This window comes from Poromitra crassiceps, assembly GCF_964638095.1.
Source record: "Poromitra crassiceps genome assembly, chromosome: 16".
In the NCBI taxonomy this organism is placed as follows: domain Eukaryota; kingdom Metazoa; phylum Chordata; class Actinopteri; order Beryciformes; family Melamphaidae; genus Poromitra; species Poromitra crassiceps.
Window position 1 is genome coordinate 12,119,111 of NC_139645.1, and position 15,934 is coordinate 12,135,044.

The 15,934-nt window shown below is 44.8% G+C and overlaps 1 protein-coding gene across 1 annotated transcript; it reads left to right on the forward strand.

Annotated features, from left to right (window-relative positions):
* Positions 1–4: 4 nt before the first annotated feature.
* tubgcp4 (tubulin gamma complex component 4) lies at positions 5–15,929 on the forward strand. The gene is made up of 18 exons (XM_083652909.1): positions 5–135; positions 910–1,038; positions 1,841–1,963; positions 2,088–2,141; positions 2,299–2,355; positions 2,498–2,577; positions 3,394–3,595; positions 4,670–4,835; positions 7,119–7,243; positions 8,522–8,572; positions 8,656–8,761; positions 9,659–9,766; positions 11,848–11,992; positions 12,123–12,300; positions 12,651–12,785; positions 13,633–13,749; positions 13,834–13,973; positions 15,710–15,929. The coding sequence occupies exons 1-18, from the start codon at positions 58–60 to the stop codon at positions 15,714–15,716; spliced, it is 2,001 nt and encodes a 666-aa protein (XP_083509035.1). The 5' UTR covers positions 5–57; the 3' UTR covers positions 15,717–15,929.
* Positions 15,930–15,934: the final 5 nt, after the last annotated feature.

Here is a 15,934-nt window from a genome sequence, read left to right on the forward strand (position 1 = left end):
GACGAGACGAGAGTCCTCCGTGACACCGAATTATTCGTTAATCTGAGGCGAATTAAGATGATTCACGAGCTGTTGTTGGCATTAAGCGGATACCCTGGGACGATTTTCACATGGAACAAACGCACAGGTTTGCAGGTAAAACGAAAGACAGTGCAATAACGTTTCTAATCTAACGTTAGCTAGATTAACGTTAGCTCCTTTCCCAAAATGCGGTTGCGCGTTCATTCATTTTCTTTAATCATAACATGCAAAACATAGTAGGGTTGTTATTATAATCATAATGTCGAATTCATAAATAAGTCAATGGTGTATATTGCTTCTGCTGCCATTGTAGCCTATAAGAGGGATCAGCCAAGCAGCATTTTGGTAAACAAACCGCGTCAATGGGTGGCAACGGCAATGGAACCCTATGGAGCCCAAGTGGCCCGAGGCTTGATTGTCTGACTCTAGCCAGCTAACTCTGTTTACATTTTAAAAACTGCGACAGTTCACACAACTTTAACACGACATGCATATATTATACATCAAACGCTTGAGCTACTAATGCTCTCACTCAGAATGTCAAAATATAAGCGATGTCATGTATAGTCTTTGAGATATTAACGTTTGTTTGGCACAACTCATACTTCTGCATTTCTGGGTGTCAAGTGACATCATCACGCTGATTCGTCCTATTGTGTGCCAGCTTCACTGTGCACTGCAGTGTGCATGATGCAGTAGTTATGCATCTTTATGAGACATTAGCAATGCCGTTTGTTGACCCCTTCGGGAACTGTGTCCGCACATGACGTCATCATCTGCCGGGGGCTCGGACCACAGGTGATGGTCCTGCTGCAGCTGATGGCGTCATATGCGGACACAGTTCCCGAAAGGGGCACGACGTCGTTTGACTGACATGTCCCCCCTCAGGTGTCCCAGGACCTTCCCTTCCTCCACCCCAGTGAGACCAGTGTCCTCAGCCGCCTCTGTAAACTGGGATCGGATTACATTCGCTTTACAGAGTTTATAGAGCAGCACACTGCCCATGTCCATCAACAGGTGAGGAAACTCCACACACGTGCTCCTGCACAACATGTGGACAGATTTGTCTTACTGTGTTTCAAATCAGAAAATGTGTTGTCAGGATGATTGTTTGCTTAGACAATGGACCTTATTCGATTGACGTCACTCACGTACTGCGGGCACGCCCACCGCCGCCATGTTCTCGACCTAGCGCTGCAGCTCTTAAGTGACAACCTACGTGAGAGCAGCGTTTATAGGAAGCTAGCCTCCGTCAGCGTTACCTGTATCGTTCCTGTTGTGTTCGGATGGTGACCTGCGTTACACGTGGCTGTAGTAATGACAGCAATAAAGTCCCCGTGGTTTGTTTCTATCTCCACCGTCCACAGACGTGAAGGGAGCGAGACTGAGGATACGTCAGCACAGGAGATATGTGTGGATAGTTAGGAGAGACAGGTGAAACTTTCTGACAGCTCCTCACAGCAAAGTCTGTTCACCTAATTTTTTCTTTCGTTTATTATTACAGGCATTAACGGCAGCATACAAACAACAACAACTCTGGGGTTTTTATTGCTGTCATCACTATCGCTATTTTGTAATGGAACAGAAACGACAATAAGGCCGTTACTATAGTTGTCAGCTGCAGGACGGTATGTCAACAATATGGCGCCGTCCGGGTTGAGCGAATAAGGTCTATACAAAGTAAGGAAAAAAGGGAAAAAGTTTCGATGACTTCTTCCATTTGCTTATTGTTAGGGAGTATATTTCAAATAAACAAATAGAATAGAATAAACAAAGAAACAAATAGAATGACGAGTTGTATCCACGGCCTCTTCTCTAGGAGCATCACACAAACCAGCCCAACCAGGCTGGACTCAACGGGATCTACCTGCGGGCTTTCTGCACCGGGCTGGACTCCATGCTGCAGCCGTACCGACAGGCTCTACTGGACCTTGAGCAAGACGTATGAAGGAGGGCACACGGATAGACGTGTCGTGTTTTCACAGAGCATGTACTGTTAGGCATGTCAATCAATAACAATAACGTATTGCATTCTCTCAATCCCTCCTCTGTGTTCTGTATTCCAGTTCCTTGGAGATCCACATCTGTCAATTTCCCATGTGAATTATGTGCTTGATCAGGTAAAACATCAATGATGTTCCTGAGCAGATCACGTCTTTGTGCAATTAGTACGTTTTTTTTTTTTTGTTGAAGTTGTACTACAGACCTTCAAGAGTGGAAAATCTTCCCCCGGTGAATCATACCCGTTTGCCTGACGGGTCATTTTTCTCTGTTTAGTTCCAGCTGCTCTTCCCCTCTGTGATGGTGGTGGTGGAGACAATCAAGTCACAGAAGGTACGGATCGATTAAAGGGGATAGTTCACCCCAAAATGAAAGTTCAGTCATTATCTCCTCACGCCTCTGATGATCAGCGGCTGGGTAACGGCCGCTGACAGAATCATGACGGTCTGGTCCTTGTCTTCTCCGTTTGCTTTAGATCCATGGCTGTCAGATCTTGGAGACGGTCTACAAACACAGCTGTGGAGGGCTTCCCCCCGTCCGCATGGCTCTGGAGAAGTAAAGCTTATACTTATTAGAAAGTGTCGCTCAGCACATGGTCGCAGACGAAAAAGAAAGTGTCGCTCATGGTGTTGCATTTATACTTCAGTGAATGTTCGCCTCGGTTCAACGGTCACGTGACACCCGAACGCAGCCAAGGCAAGAGAGGGAATGGAATGCACAGTGAAACCACCTCGGAGGCAAGATGTAACGTACTTGGCTGCAGCCGCATATAAACGACACACAACCACACAACTCACCTTGTCTCTCTCTGGGAAATTGGTCACGATGTTCTTTGTGATTTTCACGAAGTCATACATCACGCTTCCGTCAGTCTTCCCCAGGGCAGCTGTGGCTACATCACCCGTAGCTTACCACCACTGGTACGAATGGTGTGAATGAATAATGATTCCTGTGAAGCGCTTTGGGTGTCTAGAAAAGCGCTATATAAATCCAATCATTATTATTATTATTATTATTATCAAGGACAGGCTGATAAAAATAGCGGGGACACATTCATTCATTTCAATGGAGTGAAAACCAAAACAAGGAAGTCAAGCGCGTGCCGTCTATATAACCAATCAGACTTGCGCGATACTATGACATAGTCAGCGACACTAGACATTTCACCAGGTAGCAGACACTGCTCGCCGACACTTGAAAGTGTCGACTCAAGTCCTCATTTCTGTCGGTGACCGTTTCAAAAGTGTTGGCAGACGAAGCATAAATTGGGCTCTTAAGTCACCTCACTGCAGGGGGTAAAAAACAAAATCTAGAGTTGTGTTTACCTGTTTTATTCCATTGTTTCCCCCCCCCCCGCCGTACCCGATGCAGGATTCTTGCGGTGTGCCACGGTGTGATGTACAAGCAGCTGGCCGCCTGGATGCTGCACGGCTTGCTGCTGGACCAGAGCGAGGAGTTCTTTGTGAAGCAGGGTCCGAGCGCCGGAGGGGCCGCCGCCAACCAGGATGACGACGACGACGACCTGGGCATCGGGGGGCTGAGTGGGAAGCAGCTCCGGGAACTGCAGGACCTGGTGAGGGAAACACACACACGCACACACACGTGCACACACACACACACACACACACACACACACACACACACACACACACACACACACACACACACACACACAGCTTCAGACAGACAAGATCTCAGTACTTCTTTAGATAGGGAATTGAGGAAGAGAAGAGTAGGCGGGGAAAAGAGGGCTAGAGAGGCAGCGAGAGAGAGAGTGGGAGATTATTAATCCTTATTTGTTTGATTAGGCTACCTGGTCTATAAAGTTTTATCAACAAGAGCATTTTTTTTTTTGCAATGGCCCGCACACCCAAAAAAATGGAAAGTAACTTGTACTTTGAGTAATTTATTAACCAGGTACTTTTTTTTTTTTTTTTTTTTACTTGAGCAGGTTTCTCAAATGGTCATTTTCACCTTTAAGGCTTAAGGTCCAAAATTGTCGCACATTTTAAAATAACTACGACCTCATGTTGTGTCACTCACTTTATAATGATGTTGCATGTGTGCTTACATGTGTGCTTACAGCTGTAAATTACAGGTGTAATTTCTTATCTTATTTTATTTAACTTTATTGTAGATAGGCTTAATGCTGTGCTTTCTTGAAATGTTTCTGACATGGTCTGACATATTTTATTTTTGACTAGACTTTTTCTCTTGTGTGTGTTTTACTGAGATGTACTGACATTGGCTTCTGCTGTAACACAAGAATTTCCCCCAGGGGATTAATAAAGTACTCTATCTATCTATCTATCTATCTATCTATCTATCTATCTATCTATCTATCTATCTATCTATCTATCTATCTATCTATCTTTTACACACTGACTCCGAAACCTTCGTCCGTCGTTAAAGTTTTCGGAACAGGTTCGACTTTCTGCGTTTTTCGCATCAGTCAATAGCTTTTTGCGAGCCGGGTTTTCAGATGACGGATTAAAAAAAACGCATACGAAAGCAAACAGACTGTGTGTGCAAAGACCTTTACTTTAGTCATATCTTTATGGGCGTAATTGTCCATTTTCACTTGAGGATAGATTTTCAGTAGTCTACCCACCACTGTATACTTACGCACCGCTGTGTCCTACTTCAGAGGCTGATTGAGGAGGAGAACATGCTGGCGCCCTCTCTGCAGCAGTTCTCCCTGCGCACAGAGATGCTGCCTTCTTACATTCCCATCCGGGTGGCGGAGAAAATCCTGTTTGTGGGGGAATCCGTGCAGATGTTTGAGAACCACAACCACAGTCCGTCCAGAGCTGGTAGGCTGTGCCGCTGTGATCTTAAGGGGATCCCCTCTGCTGTCATACCCTCCATTGTTCTGGCGTGTCTCACGATAAGATAAGATAAGATAAGATAAGATATCACTTTATTGTCAGACAGAGTCCGAAATTTGTCTTGCATCCTAAGACATTTGTTTCTCATAAATACATACAGGTGTACAATACAAACAACAACAGCATCACCATCATCAAAGTGCTACATACTGTGAAACTTCAATACACGTAATTGACGACAAAAAAAAAACAAGAGACAAGAAAAGTGGCTGCAGTGCTTCCTTAGTCCCTACCTAGAGCCTCTAACCTGATTGAACAGTTTGACAGACTGGGGCACAAAAGAGTTTCTCAGTCTGTTTAAGCGAGCCTGTGGGACTCTGAATCTTCTGTTTGAGGGCAACAGCTCAAATTCATTCAAAAGAATGTGAGTTGGGTCACATATTATGCTACCCGCTAGAGACAACATTCTTCTTGTGTGCGCTTCTTGAAAGTTTGTTTCAAGTGTTTGTCCGACAATTTTCGAGCATATTCGGATTAACCTGCCTAGTCTAGTTTTAAGCTGCACAGACAGACAGACAGCTATACCATCAGGGCCGATCCTGGCCATTTGGGTGCCCTAAGCGTAATTGTTCTGTGGTGCCCCCCCCCCCCCCGTAAAACTTTCAATAACTGTCAAACGAAAGACTGCAAAATCATTAATTATGAACGATACTAGTGTATCTCACATTTCATTACATGTGGGAAACAAACAATTGTTAGAATTACTGTACATGTCAGCAAACAAGTGATTGTTAAACTGTACATGCAAGCAGGGCGGACTGGGATCATAATTCAGGCCGGGCATTAGATACCAAGCAGGCCAGGCCGATACAGGCCGACGTGCGTGCCGGCGTCCGAAGGGCGGCGGCGAAAAATTTGGGCTGTTTGAAGCCCAATTTGGGCCGTTTGAAGCCAGATTTGGGCTGTTTGAAGCCAGATTTGGACCGTCTGAAGCCCGATTTGGGCCAGTTGAAGCCAGATTTGGGCCAGTTGAAGCCAGATTTGGGCCGCTTGAAGCCCAATTTGGGCCGTTTGAAGCCCAATTTGGGCCGAGTCCAATTTTACAATGAGATGCACCCTGAATAAAGTAATAAAACCACTAGTAAACCAGTAGGCGGCGCCTGGCCTGCTGTTCAGTGAGTGGCCTGACTGAGGGCACCAAAAAAAAAAAAAAAAAAAATTTTTTTTTTTTTTTTTTTTTTTGGTGCCCTCAGTCACGTGATGCCCTACGCAGTCTGCGTACTCTGCGTAATGGTTTGGAGCGGGCCTGTATACCATGCACTACTCCCATACAGCATAACACTCATTCATTGATTGAAAAAACAGCAGCAAGATCTGTGTGTTCGCTACAAAAGCCCGGAGTCTTCTTAAAAAGTAAATACGTTGTTGCACCTTACTGCAAATGTAGTCTATAGACGGTTTTAACTTGACAACAATAACAAACGTCACAACCCACCTGAATATCCGGTTTACTTCCTGTATACATAGCTGTGCGCAGGTTGATATTCGGCTCATATTAAATGTTAACGTGACGCCGTGTCTCCGACAGACACAGTAACAACGTAGCCTATTTCGGTCTTTATGTCTTGTAGTAGTTAGTAGTAGTTGTTGTTGTTGTTGATAGTTGCCATAACAACCACCCCTGTCGGAAAGACGTGCACACGCTGGGTAGTAGGAAGCGTTGTTGTCTGGTCCAGAGCTAGCCTGAGAGGCTAATAAAAGCTACATGTTACAGTGTAAGCTGACTAGTACGTTATTGCATGCATAGGCCTATCTTTGCATTTAAACAGTTACATAGCAATTTTTTTTTTTTAAATAGAAGTATGTCAGTGTTTCCCCCTGAACAGCTGAGAAAGTGGACACTGTAAATAGCACTGTGAAGATGATAGAATGGTAATGCAACATTTAATGATAACAACCGCCATAAAACACCAAAGAAGAAGCTGAGAAAAAGGAAGTGCTGTGGGGTTGCAGCTTGTGAAAACCATCTATATGAGCCCTCCAGGATAGAGCAGTGTCCACATAGATGCCCAGATATTTATATGCAGAGGCCTGTTCAATCTGTACGTTTTGAACGGTAACCGGAGGAGGATACTCACTCTCTTTAACACCAAAAATGATTTATTTTGTCTTCACTGCATTTGTGATGAGTGAATTGTCTTCTTCACACCACTGTACTAATCTATCTGTCCGCTCCTGATGGACGCTGTGTGCTCTTGACTCTCACAGGCTCCATCCTGAAGCACCAGGAGGACCTGTTTGCTGCCGAGCTGCACAGGCTCAAGCAGCAGCCTCTCTTCAGCCTGGTGGACTTTGAGAATCTGATCGACGGCATCAGGAGCACAGTGGCAGAGGTGAGCTCATATACCAAGCCTGTTGCTGCTGTCATCTAGGGTTAGTCGAAGCGAAGCTACTAACACAGCGGGGTCGGGCTCAATTCGGGAATGAATGAACACATTCCAACAAGGATTGGAATTTGGGGAAGAAGAAAAAAACTACAGGCAACTAATTGGAATTTCAGTCAGTTTAATTTAATTCGGTGAGATTCTGTAAAATATGTTTTTTTTTCTTATCATAGACCTGAGTTAATAGGTCATCATATATCTGATTAAACATACGTGTCAAAGTCTTCCGGATTTGGCGTTCGCACCTAGGCATTTCTCACGCATTCATTTTAATATAAAAATACAACTAGTTTAATGAGATCAAAGGTGGTTGACTTGTATTCAGCTTAGTGATCAAAAAAGTCATAACCAAAAAACTTCCAAGGCACACTGTTTTGCAAAAATTAAAAGGCCTTTAATAGTATAAGAGTACAACTAGTTTTACTTGGTCATACCCACCGATTCAGAATCATGAGAGACCATATAACATTTCATTCTTGATTTTTTTTTTTTGCATGACTTTGGCAGTGCCACTTCAGTGGTTCTCAACCTTTTTGAGCCGTGACCCCAAAAAACCTTGAGGGTAGGGTTCGTCGTGACCGCCCCCCTCCCGCCACTGCCCAACCAAACAACGACTTCCTAGTGCGCGCGCATTCACACACTGATTTCACTCACTCACTGAAATCTTTTTGATACAGTTTATAGTTTATATCGCTTTATATACAAGACATTAAATATGGGAGATTTAATGATCATGGGAGAAAAATCATTTTCTTTTTATCTTTTCTTTTTTTACAATCATCCTGCGACCCCCCCTCAAAATAATCTCGCGACCCCGCCGGGGGGGTCCCGCCCCCCAGGTTGAGAAGCACTGCTCTATAGTGTTATATTGTCAATACTAAATATCATAAAATGTTGAAGGAACATTTCAGGTGGCATTTGATGCTAAACATGTAATCCTAATACATACATTATGTTTGAATGCATTTGATGTGTTGAACTGTATTTGATTTGATTCATACAGTTTTGATTTATAATGTTTAGTGAATCGAGACAAACTCTTAGAAGATGGCATTAAATTATGTTTCCTGTCGTTCCAATTCAATTCACGTTGAGTTGGAATTGAGCATGTCTTCCCAGTTCACTTCATGATTTGCTCCAACCCCGAGTGTGACGAAATCAAATAAAAAAATTAGTCACGATGCGTCTCCACTGACTCGCTGCGTCTCACTCTCCACTGACTTGCAGCATCTGTGGACGTTGATGGTGGAGGAGTCGGATCTGCTGGGACAACTCAAGGTTTGTACCCCAGGAAGCTCAGCTCTGGACTGTACAATGAGCTCAAGGTGAATCCTTCAGAATACGTTTCTATTACCCTGCAGATCATTAAGGATTTCTACCTGCTGGGTCGTGGCGAGCTCTACCAGGTCTTCATCGACAATGCGCAGCACATGCTGAAGACACCGCCGACGGCTGTCACTGAGCACGGTACGGTACACGTTCCAAATCTTTCACCATACATTATTCCTCTGTGAATGAAAAACGAGTGCAGTGCCCGTTCCCCTTCCCCCCCCATTCACACATCATGCTGTCCCACTCTCTCCCGGCTTGCATGGGTCGCCCCCCAATAGGTCGAATTGCATGAAATTTGACACTGCACTTTCTCAGGTCCCCAGCAGCGCCCACGCCACGTTTGAAGTCGTTCGGACCAACGGGTTCTGGAGATGCGTGAAAGCCGTGTTCTGATTGGTCGAATTGCACAGAATTTGACACTGCACTTTCTCGGGTCCCCGGCAGTGCACCCACCGAGTCTCGCCAAGTTCCCACTTTTAGTGTTGCCAGTGGGTGGCACTTTGACTATGTGCGTGTCCGAATTGCACGAAATGCGGCGCTGCATTCCGGCGGGCTCCCAGCAGTGCATTCCCCAAGTTTGGAGTCGATCAGCAAAACTGTTCTCGAGATAAACTGCTTTTCTATGTGCGTGCTTCGCGCGCTCTGTCGGGTTCCCAACAGTGCACCCGCCAAGTTTGAAGTCGACGGGACGAACGGTTCTCAAGATAAACCGCTGTTTGTGTTGGCAGTAGGTGGCGCTTTGCCAAATTTCAAAAAATTCGGCATTGCCCTATGTCGGGTTCCCAGCAGCGCACTACCCCAAGTTTGAAGTTGATCGGCTGAGCGGTTCGAGATAAACCGCTGTTTGTGTTGGCAGCAGGATGGCGCTATGGCAAATTGCAGGAAACGGTTCTCGAGATAAACATACAGACATACATACGGACAGTCCTGGAATTATAGTATAGATGTATTTGCAGTTAGGACTCGTTTAACAGTTATGCTGATCCCTGGCTGAAGACAGGTATTGTGTTTACTGTTTTTTCTCGTCCACAGATGTCAATGTGGCCTTTCAGCAGGCTGCTCACAAGGTCTTACTAGATGATGACAACCTGCTTCCTCTGCTGCACCTCACTATAGACTACCAAGGCAAAGATGGCAAAGGTTTGTTGCTGACATAAAGCGTATATAAGCTTATCATATAAATCAGACATCAGAGGATGAAGGAGGAAACTATCTGGGTGATGTTTTATTGAAAGAAATGAACACGGATAGAAGCCTTCTATACGTTTTTATAACTCCTTTGTCCAGTCTGTTAGTGGATTATGATGACCAGTGTTGATCACTTTAGAGCAGGGCTTTTCAAAGTCTGAGGCTGTGGGCCTGCCCCTCAGGGGACAAAGCCGCCCATCCCCAGTTTACTTGCTTACCGTAGTTTCGCTAAATTCCTGGATGCGTATGAGCTCATGATTATGCTATACGATCCCAACAATGATTTGATCTCAACAATTGAGTCAAGATAGCTTCAGACTATTAAAAAAATGTCGGTCCGAAGGCATTTATTTGTTTCTGACTCTGGGAAAGGGGGAAAGACAGTAAAATTCCCCAATACTACTGTATCCCTGAACTATCTCTCTAACCAAAGCACATACATTTAGGCTATTATATGTGATCTCCTTTTGATAACCATGCAATAACTAATGTAATATTTTTAATATTTTCACCTCCATTCACTGACCCGCCTCCCACATTGAAAACCTCCGCTTTAGAGATGGCGGTCCCCATCTACACACACACAGTAAATCCCATGCGGTCTCACAACAAGGACGCTATTCGAGACAGAGGTAGACACTAACCCTTCTACGACACTGCCTCTTCTTGGTTTGTCATTGATTTGAGACTGGAGAGCTTTGATTTGACCTGAGTCCAGACCTTCGACTCCGCCCACTTCACAGAGGCTGCTTCTGAAGAAGATGGAAATGACGTGTGGCGAGTTGACAGATCAGCCTGACGTCAGCCTAAGGCGGCGTCTTTAGACAGTGCAATCTTACAGCTTGCAGGCTAGCTTATTCGCCTTATGTAGCCCCGCCCACTTCACCCAGTTGTGTTATGACTTCCTGTTCAAAACACAGTCTGTTTTACCTGGTCACTAGTACTGTGCAGTCACAGGACGTGTAGTCTCGCTGGCCAGCCTCCTCTCCCTTCCGTCCGAGGAGTCTCCATAGTGGGATTGCGATGGGCAGTGCTTAGCGGCAGTGCCCTTGGAAAATAGTTTCAAACAATCCAACTTGCCGTTTTCAGCGTGCAGCAACGAGCTAGCGTGTAGGTTTCTGCCGTTAGCTCGCTAGCTAGTTAGCGTTGTTGTTTTCACTGCGGCGGCAGGGCACTATTTACAGCGACACACAGGGAGGAGGGAGCGGAAGCCGCTCTGATTGACATGGTCGGAGCCAATGACAGAGCTTGTAATAAGCCGGGGAGCGGACATCTGGCTGCCACCGAAACAGTCGCTCAAATGGGAGAGCAGAGTAGAGCAGGGGAGGGTTTATCCCAGTTATGGAGACCTGCGGCGCCAGACTCCTCGGACGGAAGGGAGAGGAGGCTGGCCAGCGAGACTACAGGAAGTGTAAACACAACAGGAAGTGACTGGCTGACCGCTGTGTTGGAACATAAGGTGAATAGCCTTGTTAATGCGTGCAAGAGAGAAAGGTGCGCGCCACAGCCAATGCTTCAGCTCAGACTCAGAGTCATGCACGGTGAAATAGAGTGAGGACAATCTATCCTCCCTAAACACTCTGGAATGTGCTCATGTGATTCATACAGCGTTGTACAGTAAGGAACGAGATGCATCCGAGTTCTCGCTCTCTTCATCTCTATGGTTTTGATCCATGATGTTAGCGCCCTCTAGTGGCTAATGGTTATGTTTGTCGTCAGACTTATTTGTTTATTTTGAATATTTTTTTATATTTTCTCAAAAAAAACAACAACATACCAATAGGACAGGTATGTGGGGTTACCACAGCTAATGTGGGGCAGACATGCAGCCAGATGAAGGCTTTATGTCAAAACACGTTCGTCTGAAGAAGCAATAAAAATCACATCTAACCGAGACCAAGTCTGGCTGTTTTCTGGATTTTTGGAGTGCCGCGGTCCCACGTTCCCCCGTGGTTCTCTTCATGTTGTAGTGATGGCACAGCGCACCTCAGCTCTACATTTCAAGCCGATCCCTCCCCCCCCTCTGTTTTCAGAGTCGACCAGCACCAGGGACGGGGCCACGCCTCCGCAGGACACGTCCCCCCGCGAGATCCCGCCCACCGGCTGGGCCGCTCTGGGTCTGGCCTACAAGGTCCAGTGGCCTCTGCACATCCTCTTCACCCCCGCTGTTCTGGAGAAGTCCGTATCCGTCTCATCTGGCTTCCAGCTTTGACCCTGTTTTGAGTGCGTCGGTCGCTCTGTGCAGCCGCTATAAGCCTCCCGTTCTCTCTGTCTGTCTGTCTGTCCACACTCTGTCCCTCGTCTCCAGGTACAACGTTGTGTTCAGGTACCTGCTGAGCGTGCGGCGCGTGCAGTCGGAGCTGCAGCACTGCTGGGCGCTGCAGATGCAGAGGAAACACCTCAAGTCCAACCAGACGGATGCGGTGAAATGGAGGCTGCGCAACCACATGGCCTTCCTGGTGGACAACCTGCAGTACTACTTGCAGGTACCCATGTGGTGAAATGGTTTTGCAAATATGTGTACAGTATGTTGGAGGGAGGCAGATTGAATTTTGTTATATAAAGTAAAGGAAAATTACACCCTAAAACATATGAACACTGTATATAAAAAAAACACAATTTTTCGTATTTATTTTAATAACTGGCTAAAACATAGACAACGTAGAATGATAATCACATCCAAATTAACAATTTAGCAATGTTTTGGTGTCAGTCCCTCAGAATCAAAGAGGTGATATGTAACAGTGGAAGTGTGTGAGGAGGAGGGATTCTTCTTCGTTTAAAAAGACTTGAGCTGCGTTGAGTCTCCCTCTCGCCCGTCCCTTCTCTTGGTCAGGTGGATGTTCTGGAGTCTCAGCACTCTCAGCTGCTGCAGCAGATCAACTCCACCAGAGACTTTGAGAGCATCAGACTGGCACACGACCATTTCCTCAGCAACCTGCTGGCCCAGTCCTTCATCCTGCTCAAGCCGGTGAGTGTCCAACATTTGACTATGTTCTCTGCTGCTGGCGTCCAACGTCTGCACCTCCTCCTGCCATACAGTCAGTTCTTACTTAATACTCTCTGTTCTGGCTGTCTAGTTATATTTATATGTAGTTACACCTTGGAAACAACTGCACAATTCTAGTTTTTTTTTTATAATCGATTAATCGTTCAGAACTTCAGACAAATTTTTAAGAAAAATAATTCTCTTGTTCCAGCTTATTAAATGTCAATATTTTCTGGTTTCTTTAGTCTTTCCTGACAGTAAACTGAATATCTTTGGGTGGTGGACTGTTGGTCAGGACAAAAGAAGACATTTGAGGTTCATGTCATCTTTGGGGGAAAATTGATGGAAATTTTTCACCATTTTGACATTTTATAGACCAAACAACTACCGTAATCGATTAGGCAAGAAAATAATCAACAGATTAATCGATAATGAAATTGTTAGTTGCAGGCAGCACTACTGTTTCCCCCCCCATAGAACTGACTTCAATAGCTTCCCACCAGTGCAGTCAGGTCTAACTAAGAACATATTGTATAGATAAGCGACCTATTTGTTTTATATAGAGTATATGCCACTTACACTAGTATTAATTATATCTTCTTTAGATATCAGCTCAAAAAGAGACCCACTCCCCAATTCAAATTTTAATTTTGTAATTGATCTACTATTTGTTTCAGAATTTTGTGTTTTAATGTTGCACAAATTCATTGAATCTGCAAACTTATTTGGACAATGAAATTGATTGTGATTCCAGGTCAAGACAGACCTGTTCTACAACCACCGAATAATACAATATAAAGTGGTCTGCATAACCCCTTCCTGTCCTCAGGTGTTCCACTGCCTGAACGAGATCCTGGAGCTGTGCCATAACTTCTGCCTTCTGGTCAGTCAGAACGTGGCCCCGCTGGACGAGAGGGGAACTGCTCAGCTGGACATCCTGGTCAAGGTGGGTCGCTCACCGGGTCCGACTCCTCCTCTTCCCACGAATGTTGGGGAGATTATGTCAAATTACACCCGTGTTCAATTTCAGGGCTTCAGCCGTCAGTCCTTCCTGCTGTTCAAGATCCTGTCCACCGTGAGGAACCACCAGATCAACTCGGACCTGGCGCAGCTGCTGCTCAGACTGGACTACAACAAGTACTACACCCAGTCTGGAGGCACTCTGGGCAGGTAGGACACAACAAACCTGCTTAAATCAGTGTTTTTAGAGTTCATGCTATATTTACTTGCACACCTAGGGTAGAACACTTCTTAGCTGTGACCAGCAGCTCTATAAGCCACTCTGTCAATTGGTTGGTCGGTCGGTCGGTCAATCCACAAAAAGTTCACCACCCTTTAGCGGGCAGTTTTCGCTCTAGGATGCTGAAATTTGGCGTGGAGGTCAAAATTGGCCAAATTGGAGGCGGCGGGGGGGATTTTGAAAACGTAGGGTGGCAGAGGCAGAGTAGGCTGCCCATCCCATCCTGCATTTCGGAAATTCATATGTTGTCGCAGCTATTGCGAATTCACACTTTATTTTTCCTACTCAGCTCCCAAACCACACATTCACTACATAGGATCATATGAGTGAAAGCAAGAAGCTGGACACAGACTATGTGAGGTTGTAACTGCACAGTCAAGGCACAGGAGTATGGATGATGATGCTCATGACGCTCTTCAGTTAGGGCCGGTTCACACACCACATCTTTTGAAGGCTCAAATCCATTCATTAACGAGATCCTTCGGTTCAACATCTAGATCAAGTAAAGCCACGACGACAGTTTCACTGCTACAGAGCAAATAAACGCCGTTATTTTAGATCTCTACTAACAAACGTGTGTGAAGTTGTCTTTGCTTGCTCAGGAAAAACCCAGGCGCACCTGTGGCGCAACCGACCGTTCAAGCACACTTGATAAACGGTGTGTGTTCACTGTCCCACTCAGCTCACGTTTTACAAGCAGTTACAACCACACGTTCTTTTTTGCTTTAGTTTTAATGACCTTGCAGTCTCCAGCACCCCTTGAGATAATAATAATATGCCGTTCACAAAGTCTTACTTTTTTGTATTTAGGATGAGTGTCAGTGTGTTAAGATTATTACCTCCTCCAAAGTTTGGTCAGCAGCATAGGAACAATTTGTTTGGTGTTGATCAAAGTGGTGGATTTCCACCATTATAGCCATATTAACTACATTATAAAACGAAAACAGATTAGATTCCAAATCCCAACGGGATGTTTGCTTTAAAATGTAAACGAAAAGTGCCTTCTACTTTGAAGGTTAACTTGAACTTCCGTGATTGGGAACTTGTCTGACACTAGGAGTTGTCCTGGTGCTGTACATTCCACCCATCTGATACTCCAAGCTGATTAAAGCACACAAATAGAGAGCCAAAGTGAACGTCACTTCCTGCTTCAGCATGCGTACCAAGGGATTTCATCCGCCATTTTATTTTTTATAGACATTTCGTTAAATGCTTATAAAAATAGTTTTTACTTGGTCAGACCAAGCGATTCAGCTATATTTAGAATTCAGAGAGACCATAGAACATTTCAATCGCACCAAAAAAACAAAAACATAGAATTATTTTTTTCTTTCAATCCGCAATTTTTGGTCCGAGAGGAAATGTTCTGTGGTCTCTCCTGTTTCTAAATATAGCTGAACCATTTGGTTTGAACAATTTTTATAAGCATTTATCAATGATTTTATCCCATGTCTATGGGAAAATAAATGACGGATGAAAATCTCTGGTACGCATGCTGAAGCAGAAAGTGACGTTCACTTTGGCTCTCTGACAGTATTTGCATGTAGTGTTTGACAGTGGTCGACAGGCTAAGGTTGAACTAAAATATTACAGTATTTGCATGAAGTGTTTGACAGTGGTGAGCAGGCTAAAGTGGAACTAAAATGTAAGTACATTTTCATTTCAGCTTCTGAGTGGCAGAAGAGGATTACCGAGTTCTCACACAGGCCAGAAGAAATGAACTGAGCATCACTCCGGTCACTCGCATCCTTTGCTTTTGTTATTGCCACAGTATTCTTAATATCGTGTGCCTGTCAACATCTTCAACTACAGAACATGTTACTTTTTGTATATATTGTAAATACTAAAACCGCCATGTGTGTACCATTTTCTACAGAGCAAATAAACTTCA